Source organism: Theropithecus gelada, chromosome 12, assembly GCF_003255815.1.
Source record: "Theropithecus gelada isolate Dixy chromosome 12, Tgel_1.0, whole genome shotgun sequence".
NCBI lineage: Eukaryota > Metazoa > Chordata > Mammalia > Primates > Cercopithecidae > Theropithecus > Theropithecus gelada.
Genome location: NC_037680.1, coordinates 3,735,542 through 3,756,664, shown reverse-complemented (window position 1 = coordinate 3,756,664; position 21,123 = coordinate 3,735,542). Strand labels below are relative to the sequence as shown.

The following is a 21,123-nucleotide window of genomic DNA, read 5'->3' as shown; positions in this document are numbered from 1 at the left end:
GCGGCTGATCCTCGGTGTCATCGAGGGCTGTCAGGAAAGCAGCTTCCTCACCCGTTGTTAATTATCCTTTTTAATTGCGTTAAGAAGGGCCTCTCCTCAGTGATTTGCTCTTCTGCATAACCAGGGTGAGGAGTACCGGTGGCAGCAGCCCGCCTGTGTTCCCTGGCTGCCCATGGCGGCCCCTCTGTGGACCCCCAGGGCCTGAGAGCAGGTGGGCAAGGCCACTTGTCCTGAGTCTCCCAGCCTTCTCGGCCCATCCACCACAGCTGCTTCTTGAGGAGGGAGCTGTTCCTAAGGATGGCACTGAGCAGCTCCGTGGCAGTGCCTGTGAAACCTCCTGCTTCCCTCCTCTTTTTTTTTTTTTTTTTTTTTTTTTTTTTGAGACGGAGTCTCGCTCTGTTGCTCAGGCTGGAGTGCAATGACAGGATGTCAGCTCACTGCAACCTCTGCCTCCCTAGTTCAAGAGACTCTCGGCTCCTGAGTAGCTGGGATTACAGGAGCCTGCCACCATGCCCAGCTAATTTTTGTATTTTTAGTAGAGACAGGATTTCAGCATGTTGGTGAGGCTGGTCCAAATGCCTGACCTCAGGTGATCCACCACCTCGGCCTCCCGAAGCCGAAGTGCTAGGATTACAGCCTTCCCTCCTCCTTTTTTTTTTTTTTTTTTTTTTGAGATGGAGTCTCGTTCTGTTACCCAGGCTGGAGTGCAGTGGCTTGATCTCGTCTCATTGCAACCTCTGCCTCCCAGGTTCAAGCAATACTCCTGCCTCAGCCTCCCGAGTAGCTGGGATTACAGGCGTGCACTACCACACCCTGCTAATTTTTGAGGATTTTTTGGGTTTTTTTTTTTTTTTTTTTAAGTAGAGACAGGATTTCACCATGTTAGCCAGGCTAGTCTGGAACTCCTGACCTCAGGTGATCCGCCCACCTCAGCCTCAGAAAGTGCTGGGATTACAGGGATGAGCCACCGCGCCTGGCCGGCTTCCTGGCTTCCTTCCTCTTAACTGTGTTGGTCACCAGCCGCCCCGGCCCTCCTTCCGCCTGCTCTGCAAGGTCTCCCAGCACCTTCGCCTCTTCCCGGCCTCTCTCTGCCCTGAGCTCCAGGCCTTCCCAGCTCAACCAACCTGGTGTCCACTTGCCTGTTCAACCGGCTGCCTCTGCCCAAGGCGGCCTCCCAGGTGCCAGCGCCTCAACCGGGGCACCTACCCTGTGCGAAGCCGGGTGGCGGCTCCACTTCTGTCCCAGGAACCTCAGATGCACCACCCAGAGGCACCGCTGTGGCCACTGCTGCTCTGCCTCCCCCAGGCTGTGCACGTCTCAGGGGTAGGAACCACATTTTATTATTTTATTTTCTCTCTTTCAACTTTTCTTTTAGAATCGGGGGCACGTGCAGGTTTGTTACCCAGGTGTATTGCGTGATGCTGAGATACGGGGTATGGTTGATCCCATCGCCCAAGTCATGAGTGTTGAACCCAATGGGGAGCTTTTCAGCCCTGCCGCCTCCCTCTCTCTCATCTAGCAGTCCTGAGTCCACTGAGCAATGCGTTTTTTTTGTTTTGTTTTGTTTTGTTTTGTTTTGTTTTTTGAGGCGGAGTCTGGCTCTGTCGCCCAGGCTGGAGTGCAGTGGCGCGATCTCGGCTCACTGCAAGCTCCGCCTCCCGGGTTCCCGCCATTCTCCTGCCTCAGCCTCCCAAGTAGCTGGGACTACAGGCGCCGCCACCACGCCCGGCTAATTTTTTTGTATTTTTAGTAGAGACGGGGTTTCATTGTGTTAGCCAGGATGGTCTCGATCTCCTGACCTCGTGATCCACCCGTCTCGGCCTCCCAAAGTGCTGGGATTACAGGCTTGAGCCACCACGCCCGGCGAGCAATGCGTTTTAATCTTCTCTGTAACTCAGTGCCTGCCTGGGAAACAGCCAGTGAATGGATACAGGAGTGACTGAATGACCATTCGGGACACTGGAGCTGCAGATGCAGCACATTCCCAGCGCGCAAGCCTCCGAACAGCCCAGCCCAGGAGGCGTTCATCCATCTACCCTGTCTCCAGCGGAGGAGCTTCTGAGACCAGGAGCAGGGGGCCGTCGGGTGAGCATTCCCCTGGCACACGAAGGAGCAAAGCTGCCCGGCTGCACTCTGCCCTCACACTGCCCCAGGCCAGCCATAGCCTGGATAAAGCAAGGGCCTCAGAAACGTCCCACGTGCACTCGCCCGTTCACACTCACCCATTCTCATGCACACTCGCCATTCACTCAGCCATTCACACGTGCACACATTCGCACATACACTTGTGCACACATTCACACTCACAGCCATTCACATACGTTTACACACAGACGCACACTCGCACTCATTGACCCATTCACACTCACATTTACACTCACCGTTTCACACGTATTCACACTCACACATTCACACCTATTCACACGCACACACACACATTCACCTCACCACACACATTCACACATTCTCTGACCCATTTACACATTCACACCCACACCTTCACACACACACATTCATACACCCACACCTTCACACTAACACATTCACACATTCACACTCATTCACACATTTACACTCACACCACACCTTTGCACTCACACATCCACACACATTCACACTCATACATCCACACACATTCATACTTGCACATTCACACCTACTCTCATGCACACACGCACACACATTCACACCATTCACATGCACATTCACACTCATATTCTCTGACCCAGTCACACATTCACACCCACACCTTCACACTCACACATCCACATACATTCACACATTCTCTGGCCCATTCACACATTCACACCCACACCTTCACACTCATACATCCACACACATTTGCACTCACATATTCACACGCACGTTCACTATTCTCATGCACACACTCATTCACCTCACTATTCACACATGTTCACTCACACCAACACCTTCACACTCACACATTCACACACATTCACACTCACACCTTCACACTCACATATCACACACTTTCACACTCACACATTCACATGCACATTCACACCTATTCTCATGAACACACACACACATTCACCTCACTATTCACACACGTTCACACTCACACATTCACACACATTCACACACCCACACCTTCACATTCACATCCACACACATTCACACTCATTCACACATTCACACTCACACCCACACCTTCGCACTCACATTCACACACATTCACACTCACACCTCCACACAATTCATATTTGCACATTCACATGCACATTCACACCCACTCTCATGCACACACACTTGCACACACATTCACACCATTCACATGCACATTCACACTCACATTCTCTGACCCATTCACACATTCACACCCATACCTTCACACTCACACATTCACACACATTCACATTCACCCACACCTTCACACACACTTTCACACACGTTCACACTCACATTCACACACATTCACACTCGCACCCACTTTCACACTCACATTCACACACTTTCATACATCCACACACATTCACACTCACATCCACACTCACATTCACACATTCACACTCACACCCACACCTTCACTCACACATGCACATAGTCACACACCCACACCTTCACACTCACATTTGCACACATTCACACACATTCACACTCACACCCATACCTTCACACTCACACATTCACACACATTCACATGCACATTCACACCTATTCTCATGCATACACTCTCGCACACACATTCACGCTCACCATGCACACTCATTCTCTGACCCATTCACACACCTTCACACTCACACATTCACACGTTTACTCACATACACACATTCACACACACATTCACATTTGCCCATTCACACATTCACAGACATTTACACACATATATTCACACATTTATACTCATATACACACACACATTCACCCATTCACACATTTACACTCACATTCACACTCATTCACAGTTACACATTTACATTTATAGTCACACATTCACACATTCACACTCATCCACACACATTTACATTCACATTCTCACACACACACACACACACACGTTCACACATCTCCTCGCAGTTCCCATACAGGCAAGCTCCCTAGTCTCCAGGCCCTTTCTGGAAGCCACCATGGAGTGCACATTCCCAGATCTGAGCTCCTAGAACCTATCTATCTCCCCTTCTCCTCAGAAGCCTCACCCCAATTTTCATTCAGTGTTCACCCGTCCCACACCCAGTTCAGCCCACCTCCAGCTCCAGACCCTGTTTGTCTTGAGCCAATCTACAAGTGCCACCCCAGGCCACAGCAACTGGCTCAGGATTCAATGATGCGAAAAAATAATAATTTCCGGGGTGCTTCTCAGAAGGAAGTATGCAGCCATCAAACTCGGAACTACTCAGCCCCAAGATGAAGCTGCTGCCCAGAGGCCAAGGGGGCCAAGAGCATCTCAGAGGGCCTGAGCCGCAGCCACTCAGCACCCAGCACGCCAGGCACAGCAGCTGAGCAGAGGCACCCAGTGTTTGGCCACCCCTCATGACATCCCTGTATGCAGCCTGGTGTTGGGGTGACTGAGGCCAGGGGTATAGGTACTTAAATTTCCAGAGGCAGGGCCAAGGGTCTTCAGGCCAACAAAACTGAGAGAAGCAATACCAACACGATTACCATATCCAATCAAGGACAAGGGCCGAGAGGCCGGGCCAGCAGCAAGGCCAGTGTTGGGGCCGCGGTGGAAGACCGGGGAACTGGCAGGAGGGCGGGGAGCAGGGTTGCTGCCTGCGCCAGTACGGATGCTTCTGAGAGACTCTGACAGCGGAGCTGGTGCGGGGCCTAAGGCCTCGGGGCCATTTGCACTGATAAGGTGTGTGTGGGATCATTTTAGCTTCCAAGTTCCATGACTCAAAATCCTGCTCCTGCCAGCAAACGAGTTTGTAACACAAGGTAATAAATAAGTAAAGTGATTTTCTAAAGATTTCCATGGGGTTTCAAAAGTGGCCACACCTTCCAGGAAGCCTCCACGCAGGGCCCGGCCTCCCTCAGACACCCCACAGCCCCCACACGAGGGGCGGCCTTCCTAGACCTCACTCTCCAGTCCTGGCTCCAAACCCCACTGTCGCACCCGCCACGCGCTGGCTCCGGGAGGCTGGTGGGGAGCCACACAGAGGGCTGCCCGCGGTGGAACTCTTCCCAGGCTCACGCTCGGCCCTCCCAGGGTGTGGGGTCTGCAAGGCCTCAGACGAGTCCCAGAAGCCACAGCCCTGGCCTGCCTGCTCTGAGAGTCAGGAGCCCTGCCCAGGGTCTGGGCCTCCGTGGCCACCTGTCAGCCCAAATCAAGCCAGACTGCCAAGCCCTCCGGGACATTACATGTCCAGCTGCCAGGCACGGAGAGCAGCCCGCACCTCTCCCGGCCTCCACCATGGCTCACCTTCACTCCGCCTGCTGCTATTTCCTCCACCCCATCCTGGCCTGGGCCTTCTGCTCTGCCCGGCCCTTCAGCTCACTGGCCTGTTTGTTCATGCTGCCTGGCTCTGAATGTCCCTTGCACTGCCATGAACCTAGTGACACCCCAGCTCCCAGACACACATCTCAGTTCAGACTTTGGGCCACTGCCCCTCCCCAGCAGCGTGGGAACCTCACACCTGGCCTCCCTCCCTCTGAAGCCACAGGCTCCCCATCCCTGATCCTGGCCCTGCTCCTCTGGCAAGAAGCTCCCTGCAGGCACTGACCGTGTGGTACAGAGCAGGGCTGCTCCTTACCCCAGTGGCGAGGGCTGGGGGTAAAGCTGAAAGCTGCCATGGGACACTTCTTGGAATCTTATATTGTCATAAAACCTAATCTAAATGCTTTCTCCCGGAGAATGTGTTTTAGATGAAGTTTGTTTTTATTTTGTTTTGTTTTTTAATTTTCAGGTTGAAATAAAAGCAACGACTCCCCGTGATGGCCCTGTGGCTGCACACCTCACAAAGCCCAGGGCATGTGCACCCAAGCTCAGAAGTGGGCTGGGCTCCAAGCCGGCTCCACCCACAATGAGCCGTGGACCTTGGGCAGGGAAATGAGGCTGCCAGGGAAGAAGCGACGAAGGAGGGAGTGAAGGCAGGCAGGAAAGGTGGGAGCTCTCCAAGCAGGGGCAACCAGAAAGGGACTCTGTCCCAGCTGCTGCGACTTCCACTGCTCCTGGAAGCCATGGATGGCAAAGCCAACACTATCTGCCCCCCACAGGACCAGGCAGGGCCACAGCAATGACAATCCTGCCACCTAAAGCAAAGCCCAGGGGCTTCACCCTGGAATAAAGCTCGGACTGTGACAGTTACCTCACTCACTGGCTGTAACTAGTACTAAAGGGAGCCACGAGCTCCTTCCACCTGGGAGTGCAGGCTGCTCCCTGGGCCCATGGGCACAGCCCCCGCAGCTCCTGGGAAGCTGGTGCTCCACTGCTGTTTGTCGCGGCTGCTCAGACCTGTCGGAGTCTGCCGATGGAACTGAAGCGCCCAGGGCGGGGTCGGCAGGGGTCATGAGACGAGGCACAAGCCAGGCCAGTATGCCTGCCCCCGACCCAGGCCCTTCAGGTCCCACCAGACACAAGCATTGCCCTTGGTCTGGGGTCAAGTGCTCAGACCCACAGCCCTGTGCCACCACTCACCTGCCAGTAACTGGAATTCCGTGGGCCTTGGCTTCCTCATCTGTGAAAGGGAGTCCTGGTATCTGACCCACAGGTTCTCACGCGTTTATTAGAAATAAGGTCACCTGGCGCGGTGGCTCACACTTGTAATCCCAGCACTTTGGGAGGTCGAGGCAGGTGGATCACCTGAGATCAGGAGTTCGAGACCAGCCTGGCCAACATGGTGAAACCCCATCTCTACTAAAAATACAAAATTAGCCCAGTGTGGTGGCGCACACCTATAATCCCAGCTACTCAGGAGGCTGAGGCAGGAGAATTGCTTGAACCTAAGAGTGAAAGGTTGCAGTGAGCCGATCTCGCCATTGCACTCCAGCCTGGGTGACAAGAGCAAAACTCTGTCCCAAAACAATAAAATAAAAAAGGTCACTTAGGACAGCATTCAACGGACTTCTCGGGCACAGATGGCTCACCAAAGCCCCTCACCCAAGCCCGCAGTCCCTGACCTCCAGCTGACCACTCCTAAAAATCCCAGGGGCCAGGGGCTGAAGCCCTGGGGTGCACCAGCCCAGAGCAGCGGGCCTTGGGGAGCAGACCATCTCGGTAAGAAAGCCACAGATAATATGGCTCCATCCACACTCATGGACAAGAAGAGGGAGAACAAATACACAAGCGTTTTCTGAGTGTTTTTATCGTTTTTTTTGGTTTCATTTTGTTTTGAACACTAAGATTTATTTTCAAACAGCACACAGACCATCTGCGGGGCAGGGCCAGGCTACGCTGGTGTCTGGGCCCCACCCACAGCAGCTGCCAGGAAAAGAGGACCCTTGCCCGGGTGGCACGGCCAAAGCTTCAGGCAAGCATGGTGGCTCGGCAGCCCCCAGCCCCGCCCTGCGGCCAGGCACACATGCGGGCACGGGCAGGGGCGCCAGGAACTGAACTAGGGGACACAGCAGCTTCAGGAACACTGGTGAATTCCGCCGGACTCGCCGGGACGCGGCTCTTTGGAAAACGACCTAATCTTTGGGAGAACGCCCCTCTGCCTGGGGGTCTCCTCTTGATTTCCCTTTGCTCTTCAAAAGATTAAAAACAAAAACAAAACAGAAAAAAAGAACCACACATTTTTCGGGAGGAGGTGTTCTTCACACGCCCAGAGGCTGCCTGGGCCCCGCCGTCACGGGACCCTCTCGGTGAAGTTCTCGGGGAAGACCCCGCGGCACTTCTCCAGCTCCTTGTGCTGGTTCCAGTCGCTCTCCTTCACGCCCATGAGCCAGCCTTCATCCTGAGGGGCAGAGCACCGGGTCGCACAGGCATGAGCAAGGGGCTCCAACCCACAGGGCACGCATCCCACTCCAACCTACTGGGAAGACGGCCCCTCCTCCTGCTGTTCTTGGCCCCTTAGCCTGCCAAGCCCACCTCCTCCAGGCAGCACTCCCCGATGCTGCTGGCTGAGGCTCCTGCCCACAGGCACCACAGGAGCTGGCCTGTCGTCTGCAGGTGGCTGGTTTTGGTGAGTCCCACTGCTCTCTGGTCTGACTGTCTAAATAACTCCTTCAATACCGGTCAAGAGGCTCCCCACTCCTGGGTGCACACAGAGCACATCAGCCCTTCCAAGCTTCCAGGCTTCTCAAACCACCCCAGAGTGTTTTGGGAGTGACAAGTTACAAGTTCTAGAGGGACTCAGGGCCACCCCACCAGTCCCTCCAATTTCGACTTGCCCTTTGCTTCAATCCTGACCCCCGCAGGGCTTCTCCAGGCCCCAGGCGGGTGACGGGGGGCTGCGTGGCCATCCCCTCCTGACAGTGGCTGGTCCGAGGCTGTCCCTGCAGCTGGGCTGGGCCTGGGGCCTACCTGGGTCTTTGTTATTTCCCTCTGTCATTGTCAACCTCGTCACAGACCTTACTCGTGCCCTATCTGAGCCCCTTCCCGCACCCCAGGGCAACTCCCACTGTGGGCTCTGGTAGGAGTCTGCTTGAAATCCTACCCAGCCAGGGCTGGCCCACTGGGAGGTCCGTGAAGATCTGGGGGCGTAGAAGAAAGAGCCGAATCAGTGCCAGGCCCAGGAGGTCCTCATCTCTCCGGCCTCCTGCCCCAGACCTCAGTAAGTACCCGGTACCCCTGCATCCCAGCCCAGGACTCCCAGTAGGGTTGGCCTCATCCAAGACCCAGCCAGACCCACTATCACCCTCAGCCGCTCTGATAACCCATTCATACAGGTGCATTGACGGCTAAACATGTTCTCTAGAAGCAGGAAGAGGCAGGCCAGGCCCTCTGTGCGCAGCCCGAGGTGCTCAGGGGCTGAGCCATGGAGGGAGCCGGATGCCCACCTGCACCACCGACCCCCCCCATAAGCAAAGCTGGCGCTACACAGCAGGGAGGCTCCTGCCAAGAGTCCACGGCCCCCTGGGCGGGGCAACTGACCCAGATCCAGGAGGGTTCCAGACCCAGAAGGGACACACTTAGCACCCGCCCAGGCTCAGCAGGAGCCCTCACTTCCAGGAGATTAACACGAAGCCACAGCAGGAAGAGAAGGGTCTGGAAGGCATCTTGGGTGAGCCTCAGCTGGGGACACAGCTGGGAGACTCATGGCCCTGCGTGGACAGGGCAGGCCCGCCTTGAGGGGCGGCATACGGGGCTTCATGAGCCCAACCAGTGCTCCAGCCACCGCGGGGTGGGCACCTTGTGGGCGTGGCAGGAGGAGTCAAGCATCCTGCCTCGGGCACGCCGCCAGGAGAGAAGGCGAGAGACAGAGGCAGAGCTGAGAGCGCCTGAGCAAAGCGGGACGTGGGGAGAAGAAAGCAAAGGGTACAGGAAGAAGGGGGGTATGGTGACAGGGAGAGAGAGAGGCCTAACAGGAGAGGGGCGGAGGAAAGGGAGAGGAGAGGAAAAGGCCAGACGTGGAGGGCGGGGAGGAGCAGTCAGCGCGGGAGGCCTGGTGCTCGCGAGCCTCTGCTGCCCCCTGCTGGCCTGTCCCTGCCGCGGCGGTGCCAGCCGAAGCCAGGTTGCCTGCGGTGCCCCTGAGCTCTGGCGGCCCCACCCAGCCCTCACCTGCTCTTCAGGGTTTTGGAAGGGGATCACCAGCACCACGTCACCAGCCTTGAGCTGCAGCTCGTCTGTGTCGGTGGCCGTGTAGTCGTGCTGGGCCTGTACCTGCGGAGGATGCGGACGTCGAGTCAGACCTTCCGTCCCACCTCCAGCCCTGCATAGAGCAAGGGCCTCGCGTATGGGAGGTGCGGGTGGCGATGTGGAGACCAGGAGTGCTCAAAAGCAGCAGGACGGGATGGGGCTCAGATGCCACCTCGCCAGCTGGGAGTGACCTAGTAGCGCCCGCACGACTTTGGGCAAACCACAGAGCCTCCTGAGGCTCAGGGTCTTCATCTGCCCACCAGGGCACTGAGAGACTGCAGTAGTCAGAGGCTCCGGGCTCACCTTGAACATGAAACCCGGGGGCAGGTCCAGGCGCCCGGCCCCACTGCCGCCCTCCACGGTGCCATTCACAGTTGCTGGGAAGGTCTCCACCACGACAGCAGGAAGAGAGCTCTGGTGGCAGAGGTACGGGTCAGCTGGGCAGGGAGGTGGTCCAGGGACAGCCAGGGCCACCGAGAAGAGGGGCGGGGAGGGGAGAAAGGTGTCTGTGCCTGGTGCCAGACCAGCCCGCCTCCAGCTTCCTCAACAGGAGCCAGGCCTGGACCAGCACCAGCAGGGGCCACAGGGGAGCCCCAGGCAGGCAGGCGGGCGGCGGGGAGGAAAAGGCAGGGATTCGTCCCTGCTGTCTTACGGAGGCTGCTTCACTTGCCGCCGTCTCCCCTGGCTCCTGGGCTCCAGCCGCAGGTTGGGTCCCACCCGCCACCTCCGAGGCCTCTGCTGGCTGCAACATAAATGCCGGCTTGGGGTCAGACACACGACAGGACACAATCAGGACACAGGAAACAGGCCACAGGAGGGCAGCACCCAAGTGAGAGGGCTGGGGGCATCGCCTGGCTGGCAGCAGGGTCTAGAGCCGCCCAGTGTCTCGAAGAATCCAGGGAGCCCCTGCTGGACAGGTCAGGCCCGGGGCCCGGGAAGCAGCTGAAGAGTAGGTGCTGGCAGGCCCAGGGATGTGAGTGGCATGCTGTGAAGAAGCCCAGTGCAAGCCCCGGAGTGCCACCCCCAACCCCGCCTCACAGGCCCTGCCCTCTCGGCACCAAGACCTCACCCAACCACAGCCACCGCCCGCCCACCCTGCTTGGCCTGGCAGGTGGCAGGAGCTTTCTGAACCTATAGATGGTCCATGGCAGGGGACAGCAGCACACATCTGTCCCAGCCTGAGCACAACCAAGCACTGCCTGTGCGGTGCAGCCTGTGTGCAGCCCAAACCCAAGAAGGGTGTGGCACAGCACGGGCACCATGGCAGGCCCTGCAGGGGCCCCAGAGCTGGGCTGACCTGGGCCAACACTCAGACTTGGCCACTTCTGAGTGCTGGAACCAAGTGACTCAACCCTTCTAGTCCCCCATCTCCTCATCTGTCAAAGGAGGAAGTGTCTGGCTGGCAAGGTGACGATGGAGATTAAACGAGAAGATTCTGGAAAGTGCCTGGCATAAACCAGTAAGTGCTCTAAACGCTCCTCCTCCTACTCTGGGAGGCCTGAGCTGGGAGGCTGCACTGGGAGGCTGGTCTGGGAGGCCTGAGCTGGGAGGCCGCACTGGGAGGCTGTGCTGGGAGGCTGGGCTGGGGTGGGCAAGCAGTAGGGGCTGATGTGCCCAGCCGTGCTCACTCACCCCTGGCAGCCTTGGTGACAAGCCCATGCTGGGGCAGCCTAGCTCAGGACACTGTCCTCACACTCACATCCATGGTGGCCTGGTCCCTCCTGCAACCCTTCCTCGGGGCTCTCCTTCCATGCTGCAGCCCCAGAGACTGGGGACAAGCCAGACAGGGGCTGGAGGTGGGCACTTACTTGGGCAGGCCCCGGCTCGGCCGTCTGGCTGGGCCAGGACACAGCAAAGGTGCCCTCGGCAGCGCTGGGCTCCCCGGAAGGCAGGCTGCCGGCTGGACTCTCTGTGGGCTGGTAACAGGCCACGAGGAGAGAACAGGGAGGGGGTGGGGAGGCCGGGGTGGAAGGACAATGGGCAGGATCACAAGACAAGAGAAGATGTCACCAGCGGCTGGGGTTGGTGGGGCAGGGTGGGTACCAGCAGAGTCCGGCCGGCCACCCGCCTCCCACGTCCTCTCTCCTGTAACTGCCAAAGGGACAGGCAGTGTGTCTGCTGCCCAAGCTCAGCACCTACCAAAACCCACTTGTCAAAATGGTCCTACAGCCCACACCAGGCCGGCTTTTTCTGGCTTCCTCCACAGGGAGATCCTGCCGTGGAGCCTCCAGAGCTCCCAGGAGCCTGGGCTGCCAGCGGGTGCCCCAAGAGCACCTGCACACCCGCCTGCCCCTCCCAGCGTCTCTGCCTTTATCAGGGGGTCTCAGGGACAGAGCCCAGGAGATCCTGTTGGAATTCTGGCTCTACCATGACCAGTTCTTGGGCAAGTACCGAGCCCTCCCTGAGCCTCTGTGTCCTGAGCTATCAGGTGACAGCGACACGGGTCCTGTGTGAGCTGGCCTTGCACCTGCCTGCAGGCCCTGCTCTCAGAAGGCACCCAGCCACACCCTGTCTTCCATGACGCTCTCAAACCATCCATTCCTCCCCTCTCCCCCTCCTCCCAAATAGCTCCCCACTGCCAAACAGCTCAGAGGGCAAGACCCTTCCACCCGAGGCCCTCCTGCCCCACACCCTGAGGACGCTCGTCCATCCTGGGTCACCGGCCCGCTTCTGTCCGGAGGCAAACACTCACAGGCTATGAAAATGACACCAGATTTCAGGGGACCCCTGTCTCAAGCTAAACTGAGGATCCCCTTTTCCAAGGGCCTGCCAGAGGGAGCAGCAGCAGAATGGCTGGAGATGGACGGCCTCACCAGCTCCCTGTGCTTGAGCACATGCCTGTGTGTGCTGCGTGTGGGGTGTGTGTGGGGTGCGTGCACCTGTGAACAGGCTAGGAGGAGGCCAAGGCATGTGGGCCCGGACGCATACGAAGAGTGGCTCCCACAGGGGCTGGACACAGAGCAGAGGCACAGCTTACCTCCCAGAGATCCCACGGAATTGACTGAGCGCAGCAGTGAGGGCGAGAAGGACAGTTAGCACAGAGGTTAGAGACAGGGTGGTAAGCAGTCCCCAGGGACCCTACCCCCGCTCGCCCCAGGCCCTCCAGCCCAGCAGGTGCAGGAGTGGCTCAGAGCCAGTTAGACTCCAAGGTTTGCAGGTGACTGAGCTCCTGACACCTCCCAGGGAGCTTCAAGACCCCAGGCCAGGATGCAAGATGAGCACAGAGATGCCGGGTGGTGCTCAGTGACCTCCTACTGAGAGTTGTCCCAGCTGATAAGGGGCTGCTCCCCGCCCTACGACCAGCAGGTGATGAGGGCCGAAGGCTGGGGTGCCAGGGGAAGGGCAGTGACCCAGGCCTAGATGGGGTCACATGGCCAATGGGCAACATGAGCCCAGGGTTGGGCACCTGGAGGCTGGTGGGCCCATGGGCAATGGTGGGCACAACCAACCTGACCGGAGGGCGTGGGTGCCTTCACGGGGCTCGTCACGGGCGGGAGGGGGTCAAAGTCCAGGTCCAGCAGACTGGCCTGCTCCGAGAAAGGCCCTGGGGCCTCAAACTTGGCAGCAGCAGCAGAGGAGGAAGCAGTTAGTGTTAAGCTGGGAGCCCTCACCCCAGGCAGACACTGCAGGCGCAGGCACACGCATAGACACAGACACACACACACACACACACACACACACACACACACGCGACACACATGCACAGAGCAAGCGCACGTACATGCACACACGCTGGCACACAGCCCAGGCACCAGTCCATCCACCTCACACCCAGGAACACTGCCCAAAGCCATGCGCCCCTGCACAGGCTCCCGCCCATACCAGGAGGACCCCAGTGCCCGCCTCAAACTCCCAGTCATAGGCCTACCCGTGGCCACCACCCCACAGGGCCAGCGCCAGGCCCCAGCTCTCTCCCGCCTCCATCCACAGGCTGATGCCCCCCACCCCCCGCCCGCCCCGTGCCTGCACCTCCGCTCCACTCCCCACCCAAGAGTAGCTGATTCTGCTACTCCCCAGTGGCAAGAGTGGCACCAGGCCACAGCCACCCTCAGTGCTCCCGACTGGGAAAATTCCAAAGGCAGAGACTTCCCACTGGCTTTTCCTCAACCCCAGACAGGCCGGTCACTCTCTGGCAACACCACCACCGGCCAGCTCCAGGGACGGAGGAAAGGGTGGACCCAGCCCACAAAGCCCAAGAGGCCAAGCTTCAAAGTGGGGGTCTTCAACATGCAGGGGCTTCACAACCACCTGGGGCACCTGGGTTAAAACTGCAGGCCCTTGACCCCTCCCCAGCAGCCACCCCCCAAGATCCCCTTCCAGTGAGCCCAGGAATAGGCATGTGACAGGCATGGCCCCAGGGATGGGACACAGTGGCCCTGGCCACACTGTGACAAGCCTCCCCATAAGCTGGGCCAGACTAGCATGGGAGGAAGGGGCTTCCTTAGAGCCCCCGGCACGGGCAGGAACAATGACTCCAGTGAGCCCTGGGCAGTGCCCATGCCCACGCCCATGCCCATGCCCAGGGCACAAGCTGCCTTCTGAGGAGCAGGGAGTGGCTCGGCTCCGGCCTCCATCTTGTACCTGGGGCTTCCCTTTGGGGGCCAGGGATAACTTTGCCCAGGTTTAAAAGGAGAGGGATGTGGCCGGGTGCTCCCCTCCAGGGCCCTCAGGCAGTGCTGGAAAAGCCCCAGCCCCACAGCCCAGGCCAACGGCTTCCCGGCTCCACACACTCTTCACAGGCACTGGGCACGGACGGGGCACCCTTCCACGCAGCCTCCACCATGAAGGACGTGAGACCTGGGGCTGTGGGTCGGGCTCCGCAGAGGCACCTCCACAGCTGAGCTGAGGGCCCGTTGGGAGAGACCCAAGGTCCTCAGTCCTAAGAACACCCAGCTGTCCCGCAGCTCAGGGGACAAGGCGTGGAGCAGTCCACATGGCCAAGCCGAGGTGTCAGAAAGCCCAGGCCAAATGGACTCACTTCCTGGAACCAGGGGCCCCAGGCCCTGCCCTGGGCCCATCCCATCAGCTGACTTCCGTTTAGGTCCAGCCCTGTCTGGGGAAGCCAGGGTGGGGAGGTCACTGCTCTGCCCCATAACCGGCCGTCTCTGAAGAAAGAGCTGTGAGGACGCCTGTGCACAGCTCCTAGGTGCCTCCAACCAGTGGGCAGCCAGCGTCTCTCACCAGTGGCCCCCACCCTGCCCCAGCGACACCCTTCCCTCCTATCTCAGAGAAGTCAGCCAACCCAGGCAGCCATACCCATCGTGTGCCGAGGGGAGGGTCACCCGCCAGAGAGCTCACCATCCCTTCGCTGTCCTGCCCTGGCAGGTGGCACCTCGCCATGCAGGCCCGGGACTGTCCCTCCATGCAGGGACACAGGCTATTCACCACCCCACAGCCAGGAAGCCCGTGGGCACCAGCGTCATGGACAAGGGCACGCTCACCCCTGCCCCATGCCCCACCCAAAGGTCACGGCTCCCCCACCCCAGACCAGGAAAACCAGTTGCCTGGAGATGGCACACGCAGTGGCCAGGGAGGCAGGTATGGTATAGAGGGACAGGCGCACTCAGAACCTGGGTGCAGGCGGTCTCTGGGCCACCTCCTGGCCTGGCACACCTTGTTCTGGCGTGGGCCCACGGCACAGGCCCTAGGTTCCTTTCCTTGCCTGTTAAATGGGGGCATGATGCATAATGGGGGCATAATGGGGGCATAATGGGGTATAGGAAGTGGCTGGCACCATTCCCCGCTCAGTATTTGCCAGTGTCTATGCCATCCCATCTCCCTCACCTGCACACACACTGGGCATCCCCAGGGTGGAGGCACGCTCGAGCCAGGGAGGTCCTCAGCCCTGACCCCACACTGCTCTTCCTACATCGCCCTCTGCCACCATCCCACAGAGAGGGGCTCCCAAGCCTGCCAGGTCCCTGACACCTGCGTCACTCACCCAGACACCTGCAGCCTTGGATCTAAAGCTCCTTAGTTCTAGCCCTAGTCTTTGCATAGGAGCTTGAGGCCCACCATCCCCAACCCTTTCTAGCAGCGACCACTGTTCGCAGTTCCCAGCAGCCACTCCCCACACTCACAACCTCCAACCTATCCCCCCTAGGCGTCTGAGCTGTGTGAAGGGGTTTGCTGGAGGCCACCACAGCCTGGACTGGACAGCCTCCCCTACAGGCGAGGCTCCCCATGTGGGAAGGGCCCTGGCTCACCCACAGGAGGGAGGCCAAGGCCTGGATGGCTGGCCTTGAGGAGGCAGTCAGCTCTGGGGGAGTGCAGGGAAGGCCGGCCACCCCTGGGCAAATCTGACAACACATCAGCCCACTCCAGCACTGGCGAGTGGCGCTTCCAGCAAGACACTCCCGCCAGGCCCCCACCAGGAAGGACGTGAGACCTGGGGCAGTGGGCCAGGCTCCCCAGAGGCACCTCCACAGCTGAGCTGAGGGTCCACTGGGAGAGACCCAGGACCCTCTGGGTGGCTCCTTGCTGAGCCAAGGACCCGTCAGGAGAGACCCAAGCCACCCTGGGTGGCTCCCTGCTGCATCTGGGCATTCCACACCTCTCAGGGAGTGTGCACGCAGCAGCTGTGCTCTGAAGCCTGGCCGCTGCCCCCGCCCTCAAGTGACTGACAGCAGCTGTGGGACCTGAAGTCCAGGTGCTTCAGCCATTCCAGGGCCTTCCAACTCTCCCTGCATGTGGAAGCCTTCCCTGACACCACAGGTCCTCCACACTCCCCGATCCCCTCTGCCAAGTACCCACTGCACTGCAAGGGCACTGCTGACGTGACTGCTGTGCCGGGAGGGGTGGGCACCTTTCCCCGCTGTGGCCCTGCATCCAGCCTTAGTACATGCTCAGAGATGGGTGCTGATGATGGAGGAGGATGGACAGAGGGAAGGAAGGGTGAGAGAGGGAAACTGACAGTCTCTCTGGCCAGATTCTTGGCTCTTGAGACAGAAGCATAGAGGATGAAGGCCATGCACGCCCTGAGAGGGCAGGAAGAGAGGAGAGCTGGGCCGCGGCGGCCGCGGCTGACCTGGGAGGGGGTGGTCACGCTGATCTCAGGGACAAACGTGTCCTCAAACAGGCTGAGGATCTGCTCCTGCTTGACCTCCTTGGACGGGGTGTGTTTGGGAGGCGGAGGGACTGGTGGGCCTTTCCGGAGCTGTGGGTCGGCGGCGGGTGAGGGGCCGCGCGGGAAGGCACAGCAGAGCACGGGGTTTGGGGGAGACAGACAGAGACAAAGACACGGTTAGTCACACCCCAGGCCACAGCCCCACCCAGACCACTGAGCAGGGCGCAGCAAATGAAGATTCACTGCCCTCCCAGCCCCCCAACACAGACACCAAGACCGCAGGCCACCCCCGAGAGGGACACTGAGGCAGGAGGTCCAGAAACGCTGTGTGGAGAGAGAAGAGACAGGTGAGGGGAGAGGAGAGAGGGAGAGCAAAGAAGAGGGAGAGAGGCCCCGGGCTGCCCGCTGGCCAACTGTGGGAGGGTCTGGCTTCCACCCGCCTGGCGAGAAGACTGGGGAAGGAAACAATCGCTGAGAGACAGCCGGGCCCCAGGCTCGCTCTGCCCACCTTGCCCTTCCCGCAGGCACCTCCCTCTACCTCCCAGGGCATAGGGCTGCCCACAGGGAGCCCAGCTCAGACGAGTGTGTCCCAGAGGAAGCCAGCGTGGCACCAGGATGGGGCAGAGGCCACACCCCTGCCCACCAGGTGGGGCACCTCGGGCAGGTCACGCACCCACGAGGCTGGGCTTCCTCATGTGTCGGGTGATGACAGCGTCTGCTTCACAGGGGGTTTGTGGGGACTCAGTGAATGAAAACACAGAAGGCACTGGCACCATGTCCAGGTCAGGGGAAGTGCTGTTCGGTGCAGGCTCCCACCACGTCCTTAGCCCTGCTATCCTAGTCAGCAGCAGGGCAGGGTGGCGGCGGAAAACTGGGAGCTGCAGGAGGCCCGGCTATGAGAACACTGCCACCTGGTCGGCCAGCGCCTAGGGCCCTGCAGACACCTGGAGAGCCCGCTGGGGGCAGGTGGGGTGGAGACAGGGACAGTCCAGAAGCCCAGGACCTGCCCCCTTAGCCACCCCACACTCTCCACTGAGCCCTTCCTCTCTCTGTCCCTTTAAAGGCCCTGCGTGGCCACCTGGCTGGGCTCCTCCCTCAGGCCCCTTTAAGACAGAGAGGCCAGGAAGAGGGACAAGCAGCCCACTCCGGAGATCTGGATGCTCTGTGAGCTGAGCGCCCAGAGCCTCTGCTAGGGAGGAAAAGAAGATGGAGAAAGAGTCAAGCAGCCAAAAGACCAGGGAGAGGGAAGGGGAGGGCGCTGCAGTAGGGGTGGGCCCTGGGGAGGGGCGAGCAGTCACAGATGCCTCCCGGAAGCACGCCAGGCTGGATGAGGGGAAGGAGACCCAGGTCCAGGCCCAACGCCCACTGGGCAAAGCATCGGGTCCATAGCTGCCCAGGCCAGAAAGGGGACAGAGGAGTGGGAGGATGGGGGACAACAGCAAAGCCAGAGGAGAAGGAGGGAGGGCAGCGGACCTGCCACCAAGACATCACTCCTACCTGAGATGGGGACTTGGGGAGGGTGGCTCCGGGCGTGGCCCCGCCGGCTGGCTCTGGCTCGTGGTTGACTCTGATCTCGGGGGTGGCGGCAGGGGAGCCATCTGGAGGTGAAGGGCTCTTGTTCCCTTTTGCAGGCGCGTTGTCACTGTGGGGGCAGGACAAGAAAGGGAGCCCAGTGTTGGGGGACTGAGGCACAGGAGACAGAGGGGCAAATGTATTGACATCTGTGTGAAGAGGTGTGTGCATATGGAGGTGTGAAGCCGTGTGTGTGTGTGTGTGTGTGTGTGTGAGAGAGAGAGAGAGACAGAGAGCGGGAGGGTGGGGGGAGCCAAGGGACCTGGGCTTGGGGGGCTGGAAGTGGGGAGCCTGCCTCAGAGACAGGAACAGCCCAAGGCGGGACTCCAGGCTGGAGGTCTACGGTCCCCAGGAGTGCAGGCAGGCACCTTGGAACCATCTGTCGCAGAGGCCAGACCAACACCACCACAGGCTCTATGGGGTCCACCAGGGCCCATGCTGACAGCCCAAGATCCACAGCAGGAGGAAGCCAGATATCCTAGAGGCACAGTGAGTCTCCCACACCACAGGCAGCAGCCCCTCTGTTCTGCGGGCCGCTCCCCAGCCTGCTGCCCCCAGGCCTCCTCGCTGCCCTCCCTGCCTGTCCATCACAGAACCCTGGTACATGTCTCCAGACCTTGGCTCTCCTGTCCTCTAGGCCGTTGGAGGCCAAAAGCAGGGCCTGGACAAACTAAGAGAGGCATCCTCATCACAGAGGAGTGGGCAGCTGGCGATGGAGGGGACAGGTCCTGAGCCATGGCATTCAGTGCCAGAACGCGATGGGGAGGTGGTGTGATGCTGTGCACCCCGCAAAGGGACGAGGGTGCAGGGAGAAAATTCTCTACCAGAACCTGCATAGAGAGGCCTAGAAAGGCGCTGCCCAATATGATTGCCACTAGCCACCAAACCTGAGTTTGGCAATGCAAACTCAAATCAGTGAAATTTACGTGTAATTTAAATGAAAAATTCCGCTGCCCAGTCACACTGGCCAGTTTCAAGTGCTCGACAGCCCCATGGGGTAACTGGCATCTGTGCCGGACAGTGCAGATCTAGAAGCATCCAGCAGGAACCAGTGACCAAGTCACCTGAGGGCAAAGCGTGGAACAGCCTAAGAGATGTCGCTGATACCATCTTTCCTTTTGGAATCTGTGTTTTATGGGAATGTATTCTCCTTAAAGAATATATATAAGTATATAGTATATATAAGTGTGCGTGTGTGTATATATATAAGTATATAGTATATATAAGTGTGTGTGTGTATATATATAAGTATATAGTATATATAAGTGTGCGTGTGTGTATATATATATAAGTATATAGTATATATAAGTGTGTGTGTATATATATAAGTATATAGTATATATAAGTGTGTGTGTATATATATAAGTATATAGTATATATAAGTGTGCGTGTGTGTATATATAAGTATATAGTATATATAAGTGTGCGTGTGTGTGTATATATATATAAGTATATAGTATATATAAGTGTGCGTGTGTGTATATATATAAGTGTGCGTGTGTGTATATATATATAAGTATATAGTATATATAAGTGTGCGTGTGTGTATATATATATAAGTATATAGTATACACACAGAATTTTTTGAAAAACAACCCCACCGTGCCGCAGTGTTACCTCCCTGACCCTCCCCAGGTCTCCTTCCCAGCCGCGTCCGCCATTGGTAAGTGCGCTGGTGGCCCGGGCACACCCAGGGCTAGACAAGTGAGGGGCGCCCAGAGGAACGTGCTAAATCCAGCCAGCTGCTCAGAGGCCTGCCCGCCCCGCACCGCCTCCGCCTTCCCACCCAACACACACACACACACACACACACACACGCCAGCCCTGCCGGGCAGCACTGCACACAGAGCCAGGTTACGGGTTAGTGGCGTCTGGGAGCGGGCCGCAAGGCGCATGCACAGGGCCGGCCAGGGCGCGGACCTCTGCGCCCCTCAGCAGCACTCACTGCCGGTACCTGTTCTTCTTTCTGCGCAGCCGCGAAAACAGTTTACTTTTCTTTCTGTGGGGACGGACGGGAGGTGGAGGCCTTCATTCTGGAGAAAGGCCAGGGACAGAACTGGCCCATCCCCTTCCCTCTTTGCCAACCCCTCTGCTCAGAGGACAAAGGGGCAAAAGCCTCTCCTAAGTGCCAGAGGCCTTGCAGAGGGCCTGGGCCTGCTATCCCAGGGTGCCCGGGCAGGCCCCTGCTGTGGCCAGGTGCCCGGGGTGATGCTAACAGGGCCTGGTGAGGGGCAGGAGGCTCGGGGCAGGGGAGAGTTACCCTGCCTGTGGTCTCAGTCCCCAGGAGCTCCAGGTGTGCCCAGAGTGCCAGAAAAGGCCCCCAGGCCAGCACAGAGTGCACAAGAGGCCACTCAGCTGGAAGGGAGGCTCCTGGGCCTCCACTGTCCCTCTCTCTTCCCTCCACCTCCTTCCTGAGGGGAGCCATGGTTCTGGCCAGGACGGCCACGCTTACCCCTTGCTGACCCATCCCAGTGTTCCCACCTGTGCCTACAGGCCAGGCAGCTGCCCCTCCCTGCCCGACCTTGGATTCACATTTTGGCCTTTATTCTACAACCCCCCCACACCCCCCTACTGCCACAATGCCTCCCTCCTCACCTCCCCACTCCCAGCCTCAGGTCACCACGGCCCCTCTCTCAGCCACAACTATTTTATGTTCAGGGAAGGAAGGGGCAATCACCACCACCCAATACCCTCATCATCCCAGGCAATACCCCAGGAAGCAGACAGTCGCCCCGTTTTACAGAGTTCCCCGGTGCTCTCTGCACCCTGCTGTGATGTGCATGTGTGT

General features: G+C 58.8%; 1 protein-coding gene across 16 annotated transcripts in view; it reads right to left on the bottom strand.

The window, feature by feature from the left end:
- Nucleotides 1–7,245: 7,245 nt before the first annotated feature.
- BIN1 (bridging integrator 1) overlaps nt 7,246–21,123 on the bottom strand; it is a 59,488-nt gene continuing 45,610 nt past the window's right edge. For 3 of the 16 annotated variants that reach the window (XM_025404322.1, XM_025404324.1, XM_025404323.1), the window contains 9 exons: nt 18,261–18,405; nt 16,725–16,853; nt 13,147–13,254; nt 12,675–12,698; nt 11,506–11,613; nt 10,350–10,439; nt 10,001–10,111; nt 9,620–9,721; nt 7,246–7,853 (listed from right to left, as the gene is read on the bottom strand). In XM_025404322.1, coding sequence (XP_025260107.1) covers nt 7,746–7,853; nt 9,620–9,721; nt 10,001–10,111; nt 10,350–10,439; nt 11,506–11,613; nt 12,675–12,698; nt 13,147–13,254; nt 16,725–16,853; nt 18,261–18,405 — 925 coding nt within the window. In that variant the 3' untranslated portion in view covers nt 7,246–7,745. Of the gene's footprint in view, nt 7,854–9,619; nt 9,722–10,000; nt 10,112–10,349; nt 10,440–11,505; nt 11,614–12,674; nt 12,699–13,146; nt 13,255–16,724; nt 16,854–18,260; nt 18,406–20,289; nt 20,335–21,123 lie in introns of all 16 variants that reach the window. The other 13 variants (XM_025404327.1, XM_025404331.1, XM_025404328.1 and 10 more) reach the window with 9 other exon arrangements.